The sequence below is a fragment of the Bradysia coprophila genome, unplaced genomic scaffold, assembly GCF_014529535.1.
Source record: "Bradysia coprophila strain Holo2 unplaced genomic scaffold, BU_Bcop_v1 contig_87, whole genome shotgun sequence".
NCBI lineage: Eukaryota > Metazoa > Arthropoda > Insecta > Diptera > Sciaridae > Bradysia > Bradysia coprophila.
In genome coordinates this window covers 1,664,544-1,688,094 of record NW_023504014.1, presented here as the reverse complement: position 1 = coordinate 1,688,094, position 23,551 = coordinate 1,664,544, and the positions used below count along the sequence as shown (strand labels likewise).

General features: G+C 35.2%; 1 protein-coding gene across 4 annotated transcripts in view; it reads right to left on the bottom strand.

The window, feature by feature from the left end:
- Positions 1-2,614, bottom strand: part of LOC119084641 (basigin) — a 55,275-nt gene extending 52,661 nt beyond the window's left edge. For 2 of the 4 annotated variants that reach the window (XR_005089105.1, XM_037194709.1), the window contains exon 1: positions 1,892-2,587. Coding sequence is in view for 3 of the 4 variants with exons in the window: in XM_037194709.1 (XP_037050604.1) it covers positions 1,892-1,976 (85 nt within the window). In the remaining variant the exon portion in view is untranslated. Of the gene's footprint in view, positions 1-1,891 lie in introns of all 4 variants that reach the window. The other 2 variants (XM_037194708.1, XM_037194710.1) reach the window with 2 other exon arrangements.
- Positions 2,615-23,551: the final 20,937 nt, after the last annotated feature.

Below are 23,551 nucleotides of genomic sequence, written 5' to 3'. Positions count from 1 at the left end.
TTTTCCTTTTAATCATAACTGGTGCCGATTCCCGACATTATGGTGATCCCGAAGTATTGAAAAAGTTTTGTGTCTGGAAGTGAAGGTATCGGCTAGTGGAATGTATTTTTGATACAAAATATCACCAGGTGACTATAGAGTATTGCGATTAGCAGAAATTTCAAAATATCGATAATCGAAAAATATTTCAGAAACGAAATTCCCGAACATATGCGTCTTCGTCACAGTTTTTAATTCTCTATTTGTTTTCTGTAAACCAATGAGCAATTCATAACTATTACAGTGCTAGCACGCACACCTACCCAGAAATACATTTATTCGTGAGGAAAGACATAACGAAATAGGTGTGCTCAAGTATGACGTCACTGTACATATACAAACAATTAAAAGTAATTGGCATACAAGCACAACGATGTTCGATGCTTCTATTTTACCTTTCATTTCCTTTCAATCCTTATCTCAGCATAGAACATTGCAGAATTTAATGTTAGGGCGAAGACAATAATTGCACCATCTGTTAAATCGTAAAGCCAGCACGTTTAATGCTCATATACTGAGCAACACCAAGTGAAAAAGTGAAAACCGGCTCCCGTTGATTATCATTCCATTTTTCATTTTAATTAAATTTGTTCATGCTGAACCTATGGTGTTCTGGACTGATTGAATTTGCTGTATTCAAAGTCGAAATGAATCATTTTCGATTGTTTTCTTAGCAGACATTTTAGAATAGACAATGAAAAAGAAATCTGGTTTCAACCAGAAACAGTTTTCTTGCCTGGTGTGACTCATCCCTATTTTTATGTGGCACACGTACGAGCCAGCGATACCACATTATTTTAACATTGTGCAAAGGGTTAATGACTTTCAAACATAAAAGCTGAATCCATTAATTGAAAACACACGATAATAGCACAATAAAACGACATTAGGGCAAAAATTGCGGACACATCAGAGGCAGTTTGATTGTGTATATAAGTGTTGTAACAAACAAAAGATTTTTTTTGTAGAAAAGTATCGCAATACATAGAAGAAAGAAAGTTGAATGTTTCAAAGACAAAAAAAAAGTGCGAAGTGAATCTCAACCTTGTTTCCGAATATTCATTCATACACGATGACGTCATATAATGTCGAATGAAATCATTGCCACGCTCTCTGTCATAGAGAAAATGATTTTTTTTTTATGTGTGTCCACTGGTATAACACTTCAACATGAAAAATGTTCTAATGTCGTAAAAGACAAAAGCGATTTTGGGCAATAGAAGTATTTTATCATAAATCGTTGTCTAAATTTGGATTTCTTAAAAAATTCAAAAAAACGAGTGGTTCGTTTTGAACGACATTTGAACAGAGGGCTGGTAAAAAAAATCCAAAAAATGTACTAATCGGCACCAATAAAATATGTTCTAAGTTGTTGTGTCCAAATCACGACAGTCTAGATGAAAAATCGGTGACACAATGCATGTTAATTCAACCAAATATCAAATCGCCGATCAATTTGAGACTACAGTCTGAGCGTTTCAATTTATAGATTTACGAAAATAGAAAAAAAAAACAAAATTCTGAGTGTGAGAAATATCCCATCGAAATGTCTGAGTAACGGATAGGTTCCCGAGGAAAGAAAATGTCGAGGTCATTCATACATTAAGGTGTTTCATACTACGATCATCCGATTGTAAATAACTATGCAAGTCGAGAAGACAATATGTCCTTCTAAATTTGATTTAGGTGACCAGACAAAAAAATTACAAGTAAAACGAAATCAATATTTTGTTATCAATTCCCATTGAACAATCAATCAAATTTGGAAGAAAAAAAAAGAATTTGTTTTGTTTTACTCATTTTACACAAACGGATCGAATTCGAATGCAATAAATACTCAATTGTAACATACCTGATTGTGCTGTTGCAGCTAAAAATAGCAAAATAAGCGAAAAGTATCGCAGAATTGGAATCAATTTGAAGTTGTGCTCCTCCATTTTGGTTATCGATAAATTTTATCTTTCATGCAGAATGGCTGACTGGTGGTGGTGCTGGTGGTGTAGTGTGTGTATGTGTGTGTCCGTGAAGTCCTCACAATATCGAATAAAATTCGGTTTTCACAGAAGAATTTTTCTTATCGGAAAAATTTGTTCACGACTTTCGTACAAAAAAAAAATTCACATCAACAACAATCGAGAAAAAAACATTTAATTCCGCAATATCATACGAATTTGAACACAAACGGGCAATTTTTGGTTTGAAAAAACTTTTTTTTTTAATTCGATTTCTTTTTAAACCAAAATGAAAACGAGAAATTTTTTTTTTCTTTCACTTTTCTAAAAATTGCTCACACATTAAAAACCTAGACCTCAGAGCCGATATCACGAGATCTTCATCATACAAATAACACAATGGTAATAACAAATCTGACGCATTTGCCCGACAATAAGTAGTGGGAACCTATTATCATCAAATTTATGACAAATTATTGTTCGTTATCATCCAGATAAACTAATTTTTTCAGACTTTTTATCAGCAATAACTAATTTTTATACACGGAAAATTAAAATGGATTCTGATTCTGACAGAACGAACAGTATCGAGTGTGGCAGGGCTATCGTTTCGTCAAATCATCAGATGGCGTTTTTCGATTTGAATTTTCGGCGCATGCGATTTTACAGATGGACAAATTTCGAATGTGTAAAATTCGATAACAGATGGCATACTTCGCAATAGAACGTAGGGAGCGAAATTTTCAAATTGGTTTTGTCTGAATTTCTCATCACTAATCGTGGTGTTTACCGAGGAAGTATATGTATACCAATGGAACTGTAAATAAGGTATGGTCTAATATCAAAATTTGTATGAAGCAGATGCGGAGGAAATAGCGATCTCGCTACAGTGCGCTATTGGCTAAATTGGTTGTATGTAGAGTGGAGATGTAAACAAATTTCTCGTTACGGATTTTCTTTTTATTCATCAGTGGATTGTACTTCCAAATAAATTTTCATGCCTAAGGCATAACTTTCGGAATTTTTCTCGAAATTTATGCTTGGTTTCCACTTACACCATTTTGCTTAGCTAACCACGCCCCCTTTTAATTGCTTGAAGAGTAAACGGAGCGTAAACAGAGTAAGTGGAAATCAAGGGTTTCAGCATGAAACGTTGTATACGGATCTGTTGTAGACGGTTTATTTTAGGCATTTTTGCTCACTTCGTTCGGGCTACAACCCACGAAATTATCTAAAATACACCGTTCACTACAGATACGTAAATAATGCTGTTTCTCAGCTCATTGTCTCCACCTCCAGCATACGCATTATTGATTTAAGTCAAAATGTTGCGCTAATTAAAAATATGTTTACAATTTCCAATTTTCTGCATGTGAGGTTACGTTCTGCATCAGTGCTATGCGTTTATTCATTTGTTGAACTCGATAGATTAGGTGAAATTTAAATGAAAAATGAGTTTGTCTGAGGATTAAATAAACGAAATCGCTATTTCCTCAATGATCAATAAACCAGATTATTAAGCCCATATTGGTAGGCCTCAAATGAAAACGTAGTTGAAAACAAAAACATGTTACATCGTCTCGGCATTTATTGATCGAAATAAAGTTAGAAAGAGACTCAGATACACAGCAAAATAGATTGTGGCTAACAGGCATTCAGTATTTCATTCCCAAAAGTTGGTTTGCGGTTTGCAGACTAAAATCGCCTAAAATCTGATGAATTTTTGGTATGAATAACGACTGGTACATAAACATATACCTTATTCACGAATGTTTATTTATTCAACTTATTTCGACCTGATTTGAATAGTTATTTTCTCAACGCAGTGACGAAAAGTAGAACTTTCGTTGGCTTTTTAGAGAAAATTGCCTTCGCGTCGGGTTGCCAATCGACATCTAGTGCGATAAATAACCGTCAAACGAAGCCGAATCCGATCGCCAGGGTGGTATATTGTTACGTATTATAATTTGAAGTTGGATATCTACGTGATACTAATGATGCCTGACTTGAGCTTGAGATTGCGTTTGAATCGATTGGAAGAAATTTTAAAATGAAGAAGAGGACATCAATTTTTAGCGCTGGAAGGAGACAGAATTTCTTTCGTATTTTTCGATAATTGAATATTGATCAGTCCTAACCCTATATACACGACATACACTTGCTAAAAAAATCCACCACGTGTGACACTTATGACATAAGTGTCGTACGTGTCTGACATATAAACTTTCGAGTCACACGAATACATCTGTTCCAAGTGCAGGTGCAAAGTGCAGTTTACTTCCAAATGTCTTCCACAGACGATTTCAACGATTTCACGTACATTTTGTCAACAACATTGTTTGGTTATGTTGTGTATGGATGACGTTTGACATTTCGATGTTGCACTTGGAACAGACCTATAGTCACGAATAGCACGTAGGATTTTATGTTGTACATGTACGAAGTGAAGTATACATGTCATGCGTTTGTTTGTTTGTTTGTTTATTCCGATTAATATGCAGGCCACTACCCTAATTACATATTAACCGTTGATTTACATATAAGTTGTCGTTATTAAATCATTAAATTCGTAGTCTCAAAAGGAGATTAGTGCGAAAATCAAAGAAAAGAAAAAAATAAAGCGAAAAAGATCTTAAATCTATTGATCAAACTGTAACTCTTAAATCTCATAGAGAGACTTAACTCGGTTCTTAAACACAGAAAAATTCGGTTCCAGTATGTCAATCGAAGAATAGTATTCATTGTGGTTGCTCTGAAGTCTATACAAAGGGGAATTCCGCTGAATGTTTGAATTTTTGTTGAACGGTAGGTAAAAAGTTTGCTGGTTGCGGGTGACTCGAGATGGGCGATTAAAGTTGAGTGCAGAGCTCAGGGTTGAGTCGATGGAGCAAAAATTCATCGAACTGTAGTCGACGCGTTTCGAGTGATTGTAAGTTCAGTTGCTTCAGTCGAGTGTGGTAATCAGAAAAGTAAAGCAGAAGTAAACGTATTTAGTGTTTATTGGTAGCTGTTGGCGTCTATTGGTAACTATTGACGTCTATTGGTGTATATTGGCATGATTGGCATCAATAGAGTGTTATGATGAAAGAGAAGAAGATAGTTTGATATGTACCCCAAGGCAAGTTAAACAAAACTGGTCTTCTGTTCTCTCGCTCTCAACGTACCACGTTGAAAGAGAAGCAAATACTTTGACAAGTACCCCAAGGCAAGTTATAATAACTAGTCTTCGGTTTTCTCGCTCTGATCATAACAGTCTATACGGTGTTTAAGTAGAGGAAATAGAGGATCTCGGGGTATAGCTGTCACAATAAAGTGAGCTGAAAATTTGAATTTGCGTGGCAGTATGTTTTCATGTGAAAACAATTTTGAGTTTTCGTCGTTTTAATTGCATGTAGATGTAGTGTGTTTGACTTCAAAACAATTGAATAGTAAATTATAATCTTTCATTCGGTTGAATTTGTCTTTCCCAAATTTTAATTTAATTTTGTTTGCAAAATACAAAACAAATTCAAATTTTGCCTCTTGCTTTGACATATTCAAACATATCAAATTTTGCCTCTTGCTATACCCCGAGATCACTTACACTTAATTGGTCAAAAAACTCTCTGCTTAAACACTGTATAGGAAATACCACCCGCATTCCCAGTATTTTCCCGCGTAATTCTCTCCTCGGAACAGTCACCATTAGACGTCAATATTTTGGTACCAATAGCAAATAGCACCTGTCCCAGTATTCGCTCGGGTAGTTTCCCCCTCGTTGTTCACGGATCTTCTTCGAATGACAGTTTTTATTTAAAGCATAGCTGCGTCACCTATTTTTGTTATAACAATTTCCAGCCATATCGTTTAGCTTAATTTAAATAGACTTAATAAATAACCATCATACCGAACTGGTAGCTGTGATATTCATTTAATTTTAATTGTGACCCAGATATCATATCATAATGTAAATAAAAAGTGAAGAAAATTAAACGAAATGTAGTCGTCCGTTTCGTCTTCGCTTAAAATTATTTTGTTTTGCTGGGTGCGCCTAATTTTAAAAAGTTATTTAATGAACAATAACAACCGCCATTTATCTTAAATAATACAGGACAATTTTTAATGCTTCCTCTGAACAATAAATTTTGATAAAAACAACAGAAACTACATACATAGCGATATTACATTCGTTCGTATATTTTATATATCCTTGAAGTGCCATGTGGATGGTTGGTATATTATATGTGACTGTGTGCGTTTTCACTTCTATGCCGTAAGAAGGATGAGTAAAATATTCTGAAAACACTCTTCAGAATGAAAATGACACTGTGCGAAAAGCGAAAATATTTTCTTGTTGGTGTCCTCCTTCGGTTGTTCGTTTACTCTTATTTATGAGCTCTGCCAGTTTATATACGGTTTCCATAGTGCGGTTGGTATAGTATTATATGTTCGTTTAATACCCTAAGGATAATAATGAGTTTGCTGGGAGAGACATTCTGTAATGCTAGCGCGTGTAATTACAACAGTATCAGTGGCGCTTTGAGACAATTAAAATTAAAAAAGAATTTCAAACACTTGATTTGGCACTTAATTAAAAAAATCTTTTAATTTTGTTATTAAAAAAAATATTTTGGTAAAATTAAAAACGTGCCGACCGGTTGGCTGCTGGCTGACTGACACCACTGGTTATATGTAATATATATCAGTATCTTTACATAGCTCGCAAAACAATTGTCTAAACGTTTATTGGCGAAAAAAAGAGAGACGATAAATCAACGCGCCCAGAAAGATGCTGGACACTTTTTTTTTCTTCCGTTCTACCGTTCTTGAGAAATCTAACATCAGGTGGAATTAATTGCTAATGTTTTACGGAAAAAATGTTCTTAGGGATATTAATTCCTGTTTTTGTGGCACACGTAAATTTTTCTTATTCGTTATTTATATTTCGAGTTTTTCTTTATCTGAGAACGTTTAGAAATGATGATTCCTATATTTAATGTCGCAAAGGTTTGTTTAACAATTTGCCCATAATGCTTTACGACAACAGTAATGAGAAGGTTGTATTCACCCGAAACGAGTGTTTCTTATTTTTAATTTGTTTTTACCTTTTATCTCAGCTCGTAAGCACAGATTACGTTACAATGCCATTTCTTTCATTTAGTTTTATGAGCCCATTCCGTGGCTTCTATTACGTTTGTTGCTATCCGCTTTACCGTTTAAATAAATGTTTAGCAGTAGTTGGTAAAATTATATCCACAAAAAATGGTCTGTTCTGCTAATTGGGTCCGTCGTAACAAATACTTTACCTAATCACGTTTTCATTACCGAGTCAATTAAGTAAAGTCGAGTAAATCGAGTGCAAACGAGCCATCAGAACAGTCGGAGCGTTTGCTGCGACTGAGCCCCGTACAAACCCGTATATCTATTGCGTACGTGACCCTAGTGCGTCTGTCACCCTACTTTGACCGTAAGCCTATTGCGCCGGTTAATGTAGTTAAAGTAAAATTATTATGTAATGTGTACATCTTACAAATTGCGCATAGCGCAATTACGAAGCCCCGTACGACGTTCCTTTCAAATGAAACAAAAATTTCAAATCGCCCTAAAATTTTATTTTTTTGAAGGGCCTAGTATCGGCCTCAGTCCGAGGACCCAAATTTAAATTTTTTTTCAAATACATTCTATTCGGCCTTTGATTACCTCCCAAATGAAACAAAAATTACGAAAAACGGATGAAATTTGCTCGAGTTATATGTAAAATACACATAGGGCCCTAGTAGTGGCCTTAGTCCAAGGACCCAAATTTAATTTTTTCTCAACTACATTCTATTCGGCCTTTGATTACCTCCCAAATGAAACAAAAATTACGAAAAACGGATGAAATTTACTCGAGTTCTATGTAAAATACACATAGGGCCCTAGTAGCGGCCTTAGGCCAAGGACCCAAATTTACTTTTTTTTCAACAACATTCTATTCGGCATTCGATTACCTTCCAAATCAAACAAAAATTACGAAAAACGAATGAAATTTACTCGAGTTGTATGTAAAATACACATAGGGCCCTAGTAGCATTTCACTTCTAAGGCCTTAACTCACGGTCCACTCACCCGATTTAAAAAAACTTTTTTTTCCTGGATTGGTATTGACAATACCTATCATTTGCCGTGTCATTTACGTTTCCATCGTTTATTTTGCCATAAATATCACCAAAAGACCTTAAATCACTTAGGTGGCCCTAACTCACGAAGGGCCGACCCGAATATGCCCATCTTCGAACTTAGCCTCACTATTTCGACTATCTTTCAGGGAAAAAAAAAATTTTGAAATCGGATTTGATTTACTCAAGATATCGACGTGACAGACGGACAGACGGACAGACAAAATTTTTATTGCAGATTCGTCATCTATGAACATAGGCAAACACTTTCCCCTTACCGTCTGCTTCGAATTCCATCAATTACACACGGCATCGTAATCCTATAAGCCCCTTTGTACTTCGTACGGGGCTAAAAACTTTATTAGTCTCACGATGTGCATTATGACGCAAGGCCTGCGGCGCCTCGTGTATAGAGCCTAATAAAGTACTTTTCCTAACTAGTGTTGAAATATCGCTACTTCGTCGCTTATTTCCCACGTCGTTCAGGAAAAACGTTGTTCCTAACTTATGCTAAAAGGCTTTTTTAGCATGCGGCAGGAAAATAACAATTATGCCGCTCAGCATCATAATATGCAAGATTTGTAAACTTTAGATGCCTCTGTGGCATAAAACATTGTGTTAGTCATGATGCTGTGCGCGAAACAAAAAACCTTTTCTGAACTCAGTGACGAAAAGTAAAACTTTCGTTGCCTTTTTTGAGAAAAAAGTTGTATACAACTCGGTGATAAATGATTTTTTAGACACACGATGTTTATTGTCACTCTTGGCCTACGGCCTCGAGTGACAATTTACATATCTTGTGCCTAAAAAAGCATTCATCACTCGGTTGTATAAATTACTATTAACTCACTAGCCCCATAAAATACATTCATATGACATTATGCCCTTAATAGGCGGCGTAAGTATCGAATCCGCTCACTGAATTGCATGGTTTCTTTTGCACACTAAGCCTACGTGTCATAATCTTCCTCTTACGATATCAAAAAGACTCAAGAAATAGGTCAGTTCCGTCACAGAATTGCATAAAATATTGTTTCAACATAAAATTGTATGGAAGTTTTCGGCTGCTGCACTCTCTTTGATCGTTTAACTGTTTGTGGAAACTTTTTGCTGATGCACTCTTTGGTCGTTTACTTGTTGGCGTCTTCAATTCATTTTGATTTTAATTCACGCTTCAATGAAGAAATTTCAAACAATTTCATAAAATTAAAACTAACTTCGTTTGTTCTTGTGTTACAAAATAGTTTTGATACTAAACGAATGAGTGGGACGTCGAGCTTGTTACTCAATGGCGTTATCCACTACCAAAAAATAACTGACTCTAACAGCAGATTTTATCGACAAAATCAGCGATTACAGCGCATGTTTTCACAACGCAGGCGAGAAAATGTTCATTTTCTTCCCTTCGCTGAAACTTAGAAAGTCTTTGTTATAAAAACATTGTGTTTACCTCGGGAAAAAATTTCGAAATTGCATTTTCTCAGGTGACTTGTGATCCTCGCTACGATCTGGCCACAAACCACACCCTCGAAATGCGGTGAGAAGTTGACGCTCTCTCTGAGGACAGTTTAGGTGAGAAATTTTTTATTTTCTCACCTCTTGCTTCTCTTGGACAAGAGTTATTTTTCTAATAAGTTGCGAGATACAGTAGTTTTAATTTTTTTTTCCTTTTTGCAATTCCCTTTCAACTTTTAGCCCATTTGTATGCTCATTTTTCTATTTTCTGTGGGTTCAGACGACCACTTAGAAATCGACGTCGTTTGGTTGCTTCTATCTAAGCACAATATAATATATAATATACAATATAACACAACGAAAGGTGTAACGTCTGCAACTGCTTAATATTTGGAAATTTATACAATTTGCAATATTTTCCTAGTTGGAATCATTTCTGTAATTTCCAATTATAATGTTACACTCCCAGACTCTCGTATCTAAATTCAATTATGTTCCGTTATACAGTTTAGGTCTTTATTTATGCGACAATTATGAAATGGAAATTCCTATGAAAATAATAAATAAACTAAGCCGGCACCAACGTATCATATATTAAATCCACATCCACATACAACCGTTTGCATTCCTCACAAAAAGGTGCTGGAACCATGTGTATAAATGCTTGCCTTTCATATACAGGATAGAACTTAGCCTGGAAATAAAGACATCTTCCACATTCGAAAAGTGTAATACAAAACCCGACTTCAGTGTTGTGGTTAGACCATAATTTACAATAACAAAATTTTCTGATTCTCTTTAGGCTACTCTTGTGTTCGACCTAAATGTACATTGTACGTATAGGACGTATAGATACGATGCCAACAAAATGGAAATTGTTTTGAATATTAAGAGGACATATATTACGTAATATAATAAGTGGTTGTTTCGGAAACGATATATATATGTATGCTCACGAAGCACAATTTTTACAGGCTACGTTTTCGGTTTCCCTTTGTTGTTTGTATTTAAGCATAACGTAGAATTTAATTTGGAAATATCGCTCTCCTATGTGGAATAATCGATTCCATTTCAACAAATAATTGTTAGACGTTTTCATAAAATTGACAATATACTGTAGACATGGGAATAATGAGAGGAATATTAGGGTCCCTTAAAACTTTGAAATTTCAGAGAATTACTGGGGAATAAAACTTATAATTTTTGTCATCTCATCGCTAAACTAATTACCAGGAAAACTTTTACATTGTTACAATTGATTCCAAATAACAATGGTAAAGTACAGACGTATGGTCTCTTCATCATACACAGCCATCGTTGCATGTGGAATCATGGGCGCGCGTTAGCATAGCGCCCGTGACGCAAGTCCTATTACTAGAAAAAATTTCAAAAATTTTTTTTTGTCGTAGACTGCAGAATCATGGGCGCCCGTTAGCATAGCGCCCGTGACGCAAGTTCTATTACTAGAAAAAATTTAAAAAAAAATTTTTTTGTCGTAGACTGCAGAACCGTATATACAGAAAATATTGAAGTTCTACAATTCAAAGACAAATGACTCCAAATTACCATTAAAAAAAACTGGGCGTCCGTACGAGTTCAACGAGCTATCACACGTTCTTGCAGCTTAAAATTTAGCCACGCAAAAAATCTTCCAAGAAGCCCCATTTCCATACATTTTGGTCAGTACTTTAAACGAAATGAAAAAATCCTACGTTACTTCCGTCCGTCCGTCCGTGTTTCCTATCTTCTAAAATCTTCTTTAGATTTTGTTGAAATTTTGGGAGTAGATTCTAGTCGTCATTCTAAGACATTCCAGAAAAAAAAATTTGGGGGAACCGGCCTCGTTTCGGAGCTAGGGCTCTTCGAAGTTTCCATATAGGCCCCATATAAGAACACCTTTAAGTGTGTGTGGATGGGTATGGTAGAACAAATTTGTTCGCTTTTGGTATTTGGTAAGCTCTGCTCGCCTCAATTTTTTTCCTAAATTTAGTATTTTAAAAATGTTTAAATTTTTTAAATTTTTAAATTTTTTAAATTTTTAAATTTTTTAAATTTTTCAAAAATTTTTAAATTTTCAAAATTTTTCAAATTTTTGTTAATTTTTCAAAATTTTTAAAATTTTTGTTAATTTTTCAAAATTTTTTAAATTTTTCAAAATTTTTTAAACTTTTCAAAATTTTTAAATATTTTAAATTTTTTCAATCTACTAATTCTTCCAAAAGAACTGATATCAGTCAAAAACACTCAAAAGAGTAAAAGTGACGCAAGTCACTGTGCATACTTCCAAAACAACTGCTATCGCTGGAGGTGACGCATTCTGCGCTTGTACGCAAAAACAGTAACAGCAAAAATTTGACCAAAGAAATTCTAGAAACAAAATTTTACCAAAAAAATTTTGCGTCACAAGTGGCAGATGTTGAGGAAAGTACTTTTAAGAAATTTTTTAAAATAGGCAAGAATTTGTCCTAATACGTCCGAACCATCTGCCACTTTGTGACGCAAAATTTTTTTGGTAAAATTTTGTTTCTAGAATTTCTTTGGTCAAATTTTTGCTGTTACAGTTTTTGCGTACAAGTGCAGAATGCGTCACCTCCAGCGATATCAGTTGTTTTGGAAGTATGCACAGGGACTTGTGTCACTTTTACTCTTTTGAGTGTTTTTGACTGATTAATAGAAAGAAAGGAACTCATAATTCATAGTAAATGTAGTTCATATAATTCTTATCACAGTGCTAGTTAGTGTATTCAGTATGAACTAAGGTTAGTCTGGACTAAGGAACATATTAGAAGGTTTTTGACTTTTTCCCTTGGCACTCTCAAAGTTTGCTATCAAGGGCGTATCATGACTGTAGTGACTTATGCAGCAAATGTCCGATGATGTTACGAACATCCTTAGATTTGTGTAACGTAAGTCACAAGTCGTGAATCAACAGTAATGATGGAGATAACTAACTGCACAATATACAATTTCATAAGTGTTAAGTACCTTCCTGATGTTCTATCGCCTTCCCAGCGCTATCCCGTATTTTTATCGGATTTCTTTCATGTTTTTCTGGCATTATGTGATTCTGGAGGATATTCAGGGACCTAGAAGTTAAATGACCTATAAGGAATGATCAGTAGATCAGTTGTTAGGAACTGGCCTCTAATTACCGCAGTAGCGACTTTCCATTTCCCAGAAAAAGCTTCGTTCCACAGTGCTCAATCATATGAGATAAGAAAAAATCGAAAAACTTAAAACGAGCGACACAAGGGGTTGGATTATTGTGGTCAATATCTATCTCGAGATTAGCCCAAACGATTTTAATGAAATTTTAAGATTAGTTCGGGAGTAGTAATCTCCCGGGTGCTTTCGTAAGTTAACATACATGTGTAAGCGTATCTCGATGTGTTGCGAAGTTAGAGTTTTTCTTTGACAATAGATGTCTCACAACAAGTACAACTGTGCGGTATTTGCGAAAAAAGTCGGGCAGTTGGAAAAGTGTTTAAATACAAAAGAGATGATATCCGACAAAAACCTTGCAAAAGTTTGAAATATAGAGGGAACTAGTTTCGGGACAACATTTTCCCAAATTTTTTTTCATTTCTCTCATAATATTCCCATATTGAAAATTCAGGAAAAATCGGTAAAGAAAGGAAAGCGCTTACCAAAAATTGGCCAAATAAAGAAAAGTGTAGATCTGGTTGTGGTCTACATTTTTCTCCATTTGACCAAAAATGAGCCATCATGGCTTCATGGCGAAAAATCGTTTTAAAGAATGTCTTGGCCAGAAATATGTCAGTAAGTTTTATGATTCTTTTTATTTTAATCTTTTCTCTGACCAGGGAGTATATATTCTGAGCTGAAGCGCGCTAATGGATAAAATACAATTAATGTGGAGCCACTCTTTCTTTCGTATAATTAAAAGATTTGATTCAGAAAAGGCCTAATCATCACTTAGTGTGACATAGAAACGTATTTCAGCGATTTATCGCTGATTTGTTATTATGGTTATAAATACACAAAACATTGGTTCTCTTTTTCAATTATGAAAGGATTTTCATTTAGCGTCTCGGGGTGCCTTCCTCGCATTGTTTTTTTGTTTGGAGTGTACAAGGACGTTTTTTTTTTGTTGTTGTCCTAGGGATTCCTCTTTCTGTTGTTTGTAACACTTTTTATGTTGCCTTGGTAAAGTGGGTAGATTTTTTTCTTCAGCTTGGTATTGTTATGAAACTGCTAATTATTGATACACAGACAGATGGTTCCATTTATGTATTGAAAGAGAAAATAATTACTTTTCAGACGAAAGCAATTTGTTATTTTTGTAATATAACACCATAGAGTTAATGGAAAGCTTAATCATCATCATACTCGTATAGCTATGATTAGTTGATAGATTTATAAGTGCATGGTGGAAGAAGCGGGAAACAAAATGTGTAGCACAAATTATTATTTGAAAGATTGATTTTGTCTTCTTTTTTTGTGATTTTTCCGACGCGTTTTTATGAAAGTGATCCAATACTTTCAAACGATTAGCACTGACAAATGCTAAGGTTATGATCGCGTGAGTTTGAGTGTTTCTAGTTTCAACTAGAACACCGCCTTGGCATTTTCATACTACAACCGAATTAGAATTTAATATACCTTTAAAATAACATCAAAACTGTGCCATTCGCTGGTCCTTGGACCAGATAATTTTAATTATATTTTTTTTTTAGTTAGAGCGGTATGGCGCTGATGTACAATAGTGCTATAATGACACTGAAATTTTTAAAAATGTGTTTTATCTCCTGTAATGTCATAATATTCACAATTTGAGTGTCACTTTTAGAATCAAAATGGGCTGGATTTAAACACGTCATTCACAGAACGTACGTTTATTAACTGAAAATTTCTATAAATGGTCATTTGCGCACGGCTAACTTCGATAATGTCACATTTATTCACGGAAAACTTCAATAATTTCTCATTTATTCACTGAAAATTGACAAATTCTTGACAGTGTACTAGATGTGTATTTTATTCGTGGGGAATATGAATGAGTGACGGTGTCATGGAATGTTTATGTTTCAGATTGATTTTTTAAATTTGTTTTTTATGGTTATTATGACCTTACAGGAGATAAAACCTTGTTCCTAATACGGTAGTAAATGGGGGTTTTGCGCACACGATGTGTTGCCGAATTCGCTTCGCTCGTGTCGGCAATCTCACATCTAGTGCGCAAAACAATCCCATTTACTACCTTATTATGAAAATAGCTATATATTCAGTAGTGCGCTAGTGCGCAAAAGTGACGTTTGGAAAAATGGCTTCGGCTTCGGCTTCGCCTTCGGTTGGCAATCTTCACATCTATTGCGCAAAATTTCCATTTATAGCTATTTGTGCATTCATTCATCTGTTATCGATAACGACGACAAAAATAATGACAAGCTCTGGGTAATATGGTGTTTATAAAGTAAGATGTATGTTAAAAAAATTGAAGTACAAGATTTGAAATTAATTGATTAAACATAGCTAACGCCGACCCGTACGAAACACCTATTTGTATCAAAAGCCTTTAATGTGAAACTCTTCATTTCTCTTACTTCATTTTCTTCTCTGCTGAAAAACTATTCTCCCTTTAAAATCACTTACATTATCCACTCTTTGCCTTGTTATCATATACAACTAAATTGCCGGAGGCAATATAGACATAGACAGCCCCGTACGAAGACAGATTTCATAAATTCCTATTTAAACAGCTATATACCGCTATATTTAACTATATTTCACTATAAATAAACATTTCACAGATAAATATATTATATAGCTCTATATGCCTGTATATAGCTCAATATAGCTGTATATAGGTATATATAGATGTCCGTATATGGAATCCCTGAAACCCCACACACATAACAAATTATTTCCATGTTAACAGAAACTCTCTAAGTATCATTTTTCCCAAGATATTTCTATTTTACTAAAATCCAATAAAGCCGCCGGCAGCCATTTTGTTAGGAGACCGGAAATAGTACCGACGCTTTACATTCGTTAATACCTTTCAAACAAAAAAAATTCATGAAATTCGGTCAAAATTTACTCGAGATATTGTCAAAATACACCACGTTCACTGTACTTCCGAGTAGCCAGATAAGAGCTCACTCCAAGAGACCTAGCTCACGCTCCGGAGAACATAATTTCATTTTTTCCCTGATTGGTACAGTCAATACATATCTAATAAAGCTAAAACAGACGAAATATGTTCAAATGTGGCCGACCTACAAGCAAAAACTGCTTGCCGCCCTGTGCCTGTTCCACACCAAGGGGTCTAACTCACGAGTCGGTCATCCGATTTCCATAAACTTTTTTTTTGTCGATCGGTATAGTAGATACCTTTTATTTGACGTATCACTTACAAGTTTAACGTTTAAATGTCCGGAGATATCTTCGAAAAACCGTAAAGCACTTATTGGGCCACAGCTCGGGAGGGGTCGATCCAAAATCACTCATCTTCGAACTTAGCCTGTTTTTTGACATTACCAAACGGGAAAAAAAAGAATTTTCAAAATCGGATGCGTTTTACTCAAGTTATCGTGCAGACGGACAGACGGACAGACGGACAGACGGACAGACGGACATTTTTTTTTCGCGGATTTGGCATCTCTAGACAACCACAATAGGTTTCCCCTTACTCAGGGAGTTCAATTCGACGTGTTACAAACGTATGCGTAAACCTATAAGACCCCAGTACTTCGTACGGGTCTAAAAATACTTTGATCAATGGAAGTAATACGACAATTATTAGGAGACAATTATTGAAATTTGTAACTATCTGATGTGAAAATGATTTACTTACTTATCGTGCCGTCAAAAAACTAGTAAAAACCCTTTTAGGAACAACTTCTAGATAGTACATATGGTCTATCTAAGAAGTTAACCTCGGGATTTTTTTGCATCTATGATTGAAGCCAATCTGAAGACCTGTCCATAATTACTCAAGTTATCGTTATCGTTATTTTCCGTTTTTTGCTTACTCATTCATACATTTCATAAAACCGATCATAGTGAACTTTGAGACCTATTTTCTGATGTAAGACCATTGACTTTACAGTCAAGGGAACTAACAAAATAAAATGTTTCGTACCTGCAAATGTACTTGGGAGTTCCTGTATTATTCTCACCAGATTTGGTTACAGAACGTTCGTCCTAACTTGTTTCTGCTGTTTGATATGTGAACAACAAAAGAATCTTGTCTACGCAACACACTCCACATATCAACTCAGATGACTTGTGTATATTGAGAGTACACAGACAGGGGGTGCTGGCAATGTTATCATGACAATTTGACATTCAGTAGTATTTTCATCCATGGATCACTACAAGTTTGTTCTTGCTCTGAAAAGATGATGGACCGTGGGATTTTAGGAACCAACCTACTACCTATTACAAGAGAGTCCAAATAACTTAAAACAAGAATAGACCGGCTGAAGCCTGGTGAGGTCTTTTTCATTTTTTTTCAATTTCTGTTTACTACTAGCTTGGTACTCATTCAAGTACCACTTTGGTATTCAACTACCAAATTTTGGAATTATGAATAGGCAAGCAAGCCGATTAATTTCATCAGTCGGTGTGCAGCTCTCAAACAGTAAACATATCTACAACATCCGTATTAGTAAACTATCATGTTGGTAGTCAACTACCACTTTGGTAGTCAACTACCACTTTGGTAGTCAGTCAACTACCACTTTGGTAGTCAGTCAACTACCACTTTGGTAGTCAGTCAACTACCACTTTGGTAGTCAGTCAACTACCACTTTGGTAGTCAGTCAACTACCACTTTGGTAGTCAGTCAACTACCACTTTGGTAGTCAGTCAACTACCACTTTGGTAGTCAGTCAACTACCACTTTGGTAGTCAGTCAACTACCACTTTGGTAGTCAGTCAACTACCACTTTGGTAGTCAGTCAACTACCACTTTGGTAGTCAGTCAACTACCACTTTGGTAGTCAGTCAACTACCACTTTGGTAGTCAGTCAACTACCACTTTGGTAGTCAGTCAACTACCACTTTGGTAGTCAGTCAACTACCACTTTGGTAGTCAACTACCAAATACTCGATTTATAAATAGACCAGCAGGCCGAATAATTTCGTCAGTCGGTGTGCGTCTCTCGAGTAAGAAACATCTTTGCTGCTATATAGTTTGGGGGTCTAACTACCAACAACTACCAAATTGCAATGTCTGCTATGAGCGATTGGTTACCAGATAACAAATAATAATTGATTTGCCTGGTGTTGGTTTGCTCATAGTAGCATTGCAATTTACCACCGAGGTAGTCAACTACCAAATTTTTGAGTTATAAAAAGGCAAGCAGGCCGAATAATTTCGTCAGTCGGTGTGCGTCTCTCGAGTAAGAAACATCTTTGCTGCTAAATATTTTGGGGGTCCAACTACCAACAACTACCAAACTTTCAAATTGCAATGTCTGCTATGAGCGATTGGTTACCAGATAACAAATAATAATTGATTTGCCTGGTGTTGGTTTGTTCATAGTAGCATTGCAATTTTAACTTTTATCAATCACATTTTATTTGTGACACAGACGGACGGACGGACGGACGGACGGACAGACGGACGGACGGACGGACGGACGGACAGACGGACAGACGGACGGACGGACAGACGGACGGACGGACGGACGGACGGACGGACGGACGGACAGATGAAGTGCCCACAATAGGTCTTTTTTTCCTATGGAAAAAAGACCTAAAAATATCTGAAGATCACATAAATTTTGATAGATCTTTTTTTGCTACTTTTCCTCATTTGACCTCAGGAATGCAGTTCACACAAAAGATCCCTGAGTTATTGTTAATATTAATAACAAAAGAATGTTAATTAAACGTGTGAAGATTGTACTGAAGAATCCTGTTCCAATTATGTGTCAATCACAATTATACACTTATACATGGTCATTTCGTTCGATTTAATTACTCTTTTCGAAAGAGTCGTTCGACATGTTTGAAATTCCATTTCGTTGATGAAACCAAATACTCACTTGGCATACATAAATATTTATCTTAACAATAAATATTTTCCAGAACTATGCTAAAAAGGTAATATTTTTCCAAACACACAAACGAGTGGAAGCTTTATATAACAACCAATCCCACATTATATTACAACATTTTTAGTGATATGTTACTAAATTTATGTATAATACTAAAATCAATTCGGTTTGAATATTGCGAATCGATCCCTACAGGCATATAAAGGTGCTGCAAATCCATCGGTACTCTACGGTATGTATACGTTTATGGGAAATCCACGGATAGATGGGAAATGAATTCTCTTCAAGAATGGAGCTGAGATAGGAAAGGATAAAAAGCGATTTTTTTTCTTCTTCTTTTTTCTCGGTTATCAATGCTGATATGTTTTTGTGATATCCTTTGCGCACCCTGTGTAGTCGTAAAAAAAGTGTTATTTCCGTCCTGTGAGAGAATGTGGAAATAAATTTCGAAAATTTATCAGCAAATTTTTTTTATTTGGTTGTTTTTCGGTTTTTTTTTTTCGATGTGCAATTTGTTGTGAAAGAGGTCTTTTGTTTTATATTCATGCTTTTTTATACCTTCATTCGACAACAATAAAATGTATCTCGACATCCTCAACATTTTGCGCTTTGATGAAAATCAATGATGGATTTTGTTGGAAAGGATATTGTTCCATGTACATACTTGTGTACAACATGCACTACATTACTTAACATTGTGATCATTTCGATGGGGTTTTTTTAGGTAGAGCGAAATAATCAGATTGCCCAAAAAAATTACTCATTTCATTGAGAAGTGTACACTATGAAGACAGAGCGCCGATTTTCATGAATTTTGAGAGATCGTAACTTGAGTTGTCACCTTAAACGTTAAAAATCGTGTGGACCACTCTTACACGGAAAATTCAGCAAATTCGACATTTGTTGTGTGCTGCATATATTTGCTGCTGACTGAATAATGTTCCCGGGTGCTGTATTACAATAAACATGTAATATGAATATTTTCAAAATATAGTTCCGGCAACAATATTATTCAGCTCGTAGGAATATTGTGAGGTTCCCAAGTATATATTTGCTGTGTGCTGAATTATATCTTCAAATTAGGTGTGGGAACTATACCTGCATGCCGAATATTGACTAAATTGTACTATCGAACTATACCTGCATACTGAATATTGACTAAATGAATAAAGTCGTCTGTATTTAGAATGGACTATGCAACAATAAATTTATTGTTTTAATGAAATAAAAGGAAGATCTCAAGAACATACGCATAAAGATGATTATCAAATCTAATTTTATTCCTTCATTTAAAGTTATTTCTATTTTTACCGAATTAATATGCAATGATAATGTTACATTTATGTATTTCAATAGAAATTTTGACGAACGAACTTTCAAATCCATTTGCGGTGTTAAAGGCTTTTGAAATGTTAACAGAAATAATTGTTGGTATTCAGCAATTAATTCGCGTAATAGATGCTCACTATTAATGTGAACAGTTTTTTGTAGAACGATTGAAAAAAACCTCTAATTCAGAACCAGGCACAGAATTAAAATAATAATATCCGATGACATTGCTTATTGGGGAGAAGTACTACATTTCATAGAAAATAAACTCAATTAAATGTTGTTGTATAACCCATTCTAAATACGGACGACTTTATTCATTTAGTCAATATTCAGCATGCAGGTATAAATATGCCTGTGTGCTGCATGAAGCAAAGTAACAACGGTTCGAAATAAGACTGCCACTATACGCAAGCAGTATAGCAGCAGTGGTAAAGTCGTTGGCAGTCAGAAACTGAGGTTAAGCATCGATGGTCGCGGTCCGTACTTGGGTGGGTGACCGGAAAAAACGTAAGCAAAAAAAAAATTCTGTTAGCAATTTAATATGATGAATTTAAATATAAATCTACGGCTAATAACAAATAATAATAATAAAATTGAAAATAAAAAAAAAAAATTTGAAAAGTTTTTTTGTTTTTTTTTTGCTAACGCAAATAAAATTGATAAAGTTAATTAAATCAATTTCTTCTATTAAACGATAAATTAGGTTGTTTATTGAATTGAAAAAAATGGCGTCATTTTATATTATAAAACAGGCATACAGCTAAGACCTGCACGCTGAAAAATAATATCCAGCACACAACAACAATATTCATTAGGCGGGCATTGTATGATCCTCAGATCAATATGCAGCACACAACTAATGTTCTATAATCGTGAAGCTGTTCCCGATTTCTTCGTCTGGGGTGCATATATGAGTTTTCCGTGTAGCATTAAGGTGAAAACTGTTAAGTTGCGAATTCATAAATTCACTAGAATTGGCGCCCAATTAATGGTTTTTTTAACTATGAACATATTTGAGATTTTTTAGACTTCTCAGTCAATAAAGTGTTCCCTGGTTATGATATTTTAGCACAAAATTTGAAAATTCCCAAGCGAATTCAAATTTTGCGCCAAAATATCAGATACTGGGAACATAGATGACACTTAAAACTAGGATAAATCCGATAAATCTAAAATTGTGTTTTCTAAAGTTAAACAAACTGTATCATCGTTTCGTTTCGAACATATGTAATTTACGAGAATGTACATTGTAGGAAGAAAGGTACTACCAAGAGCGTGAATATCCGTTTCGGACGATTGATTTGCGTGGTGAATTTTTAGCTCCGTACGAAGTACAAAGGGGCTTATAGGATTACGATGCCGTGTGTAATTGATGGAATTCGAAGCAGACGGTAAGGGCAAAGTGTTTGCCTATGTTCATAGATGACGAATCTGCAATAAAAATTTAGCCTGTCCGTCTGTCCGTCTGTCCGTCACGTCGATATCTTGAGTAAATCAAATCCGATTTCAAAATTTTTTTTCCCCTGAAATATAGTCGAAATAGTGAGGCTAAGTTCGAAGATGGGCATATTCGGGTCGGCCCTTCGTGAGTTAGGGCCACCTAAGTGATTTAAGGTCTTTTGGTGATATTTATGGCAAAATAAACGATGGAAATGTAAATGACATGGCAAGTGATAGGTATTGTCAATACCAATCTAGGAAAAAAAAGTTTTAAAATCGGGTGAGTGGACCGTGAGTTAGGGCCTTAGAAGTGAAATCCTACTAGGGCCCTATGAGTATTTTACATAGAACTCGAGTAAATTTCATTCGTTTTTCGAAATTTTTGTTTCATTTGGAAGGTAATCAAAGGCCGAATAGAATGTTGTTGAAAAAAAATTAAATTTGGGTCCTTGGACTAAGGCCACTACTAGGGCCCTATGTGTATTTTACATAGAACTCGAGTAAATTTCATTATTTTTTCGTAATTTTTGTTTCATTTGGAAGGTAATCGAAGGCCGAATAGAATGTTGTTGAAAACAAATTAAATTTGGGTCCTGGGACTAAGCCGCTACTAGGGCCCTATGTGTATTTTACATACAACTCGAGTAAATTTCATCCGTTTTTCGTAATTTTGGTTTCATTTGGAAGGTAATCAAACGCCGAATAGAATGTAGTTGAAAAATTTTTTAAATTTGGGTCCTCGGATTGAGGCCGATACTAGGCCCTATGAGTATTTATAATCAATAAATTAAAATTTTAGGGCGATTTGAAATTTTTGTTTCATTTGAAAGGAACGTCGTACGGGGCTTCGTAATTGCGCTATGCGCAATTTGTAAGATGTACACATTACATAATAATTTTACTTTAACTACATTAACCGGCGCAATAGGCTTACGGTCAAAGTAGGGTGACAGACGCACTAGGGTCACGTACGCAATAGATATACGGGTTTGTACGGGGCTCAGTCGCAGCAAACGCTCCGACTGTTCTGATGGCTCGTTTGTATGTCACCCGCGTATCTGCATCTGGATGAGCTCTCCAAAGTGATTCCCTTTCCATTATTACGAGTTCTCGGGTCATTTCAGGATCCTCTAGCTTATGATAAAAAAGTATTTGCAATTTAATTACCTCTGACTTGATGGTAATGATGATAATGTCTATAAAATGAACGTAGATGGACAAGCCTAATTATTACAGCTGGGAATTGTTGTATTGCTTATCGGTTGAAAAACAACAACAAACGATTAATTATTACAACTATCTGGGTTGAAAGAATTTAATAGTTGGGATATGCTCAAATTATTGCCTGATTGAAGAGCAGTACGACAAATTTCCTGCAAGTGTAACTGTCATATGGCAACAATATTTTAAATTAAAGTTTTCAACACGAGCTTCTGTGTGAAACTTTTGATATATTATTTACCTGCCAAAATCTAGTTACTATAAAATGGGGCAGGTCAATCAATATGTGTTCAATTCAAATGCCAAAGCATGGGAAGTGAAACAGTCCCTCGAGACGGACAAAGGTTGACGCTTTCCGATATTGAATACCATGTTGGACAGCGCTCCCTTTTATTCAAATATGTTGATTAATTACATCATTCCTTCTGCTCAATGTGTGCCATATGTTTTCCGATATCATGTGCAGAGTGGAAATTTGTTTATCCAAAAAATATTCTTTTTTATTGATTTCGAAGCCATTGTAATCATAAATTTTGATGGGTCTATTAGAGAACGGTATATATATAAGGATTGAATTTAATAAAAACGAAATATTCCGGTGATCGATTCGCATACATATTTTACGATGGACATTCATTTGCAGCGATGAATTCAGTGATTTATTTAATAAGCATTTTGGAATTCGTAAATCTTTTTCGGAATTAATTCAATTTACCACAACAAGGGCATTTGGAAATTTGTATTGGAAATCAATGCGACATTTAAATTTAATACGATTTTCAGATGACAATTTTCGTACGAACAATGGATATGCAGAAGCAGAGGAACGGTACCGCGTTGTGGAAATTGGAGGTTAGGTTTTGCTAAATAAACTTCGAATTTTGCCGCATAAATTATTCATTGAATATAATGGAAACGTTCGTTCATCCGATATATTTGCTAAAAT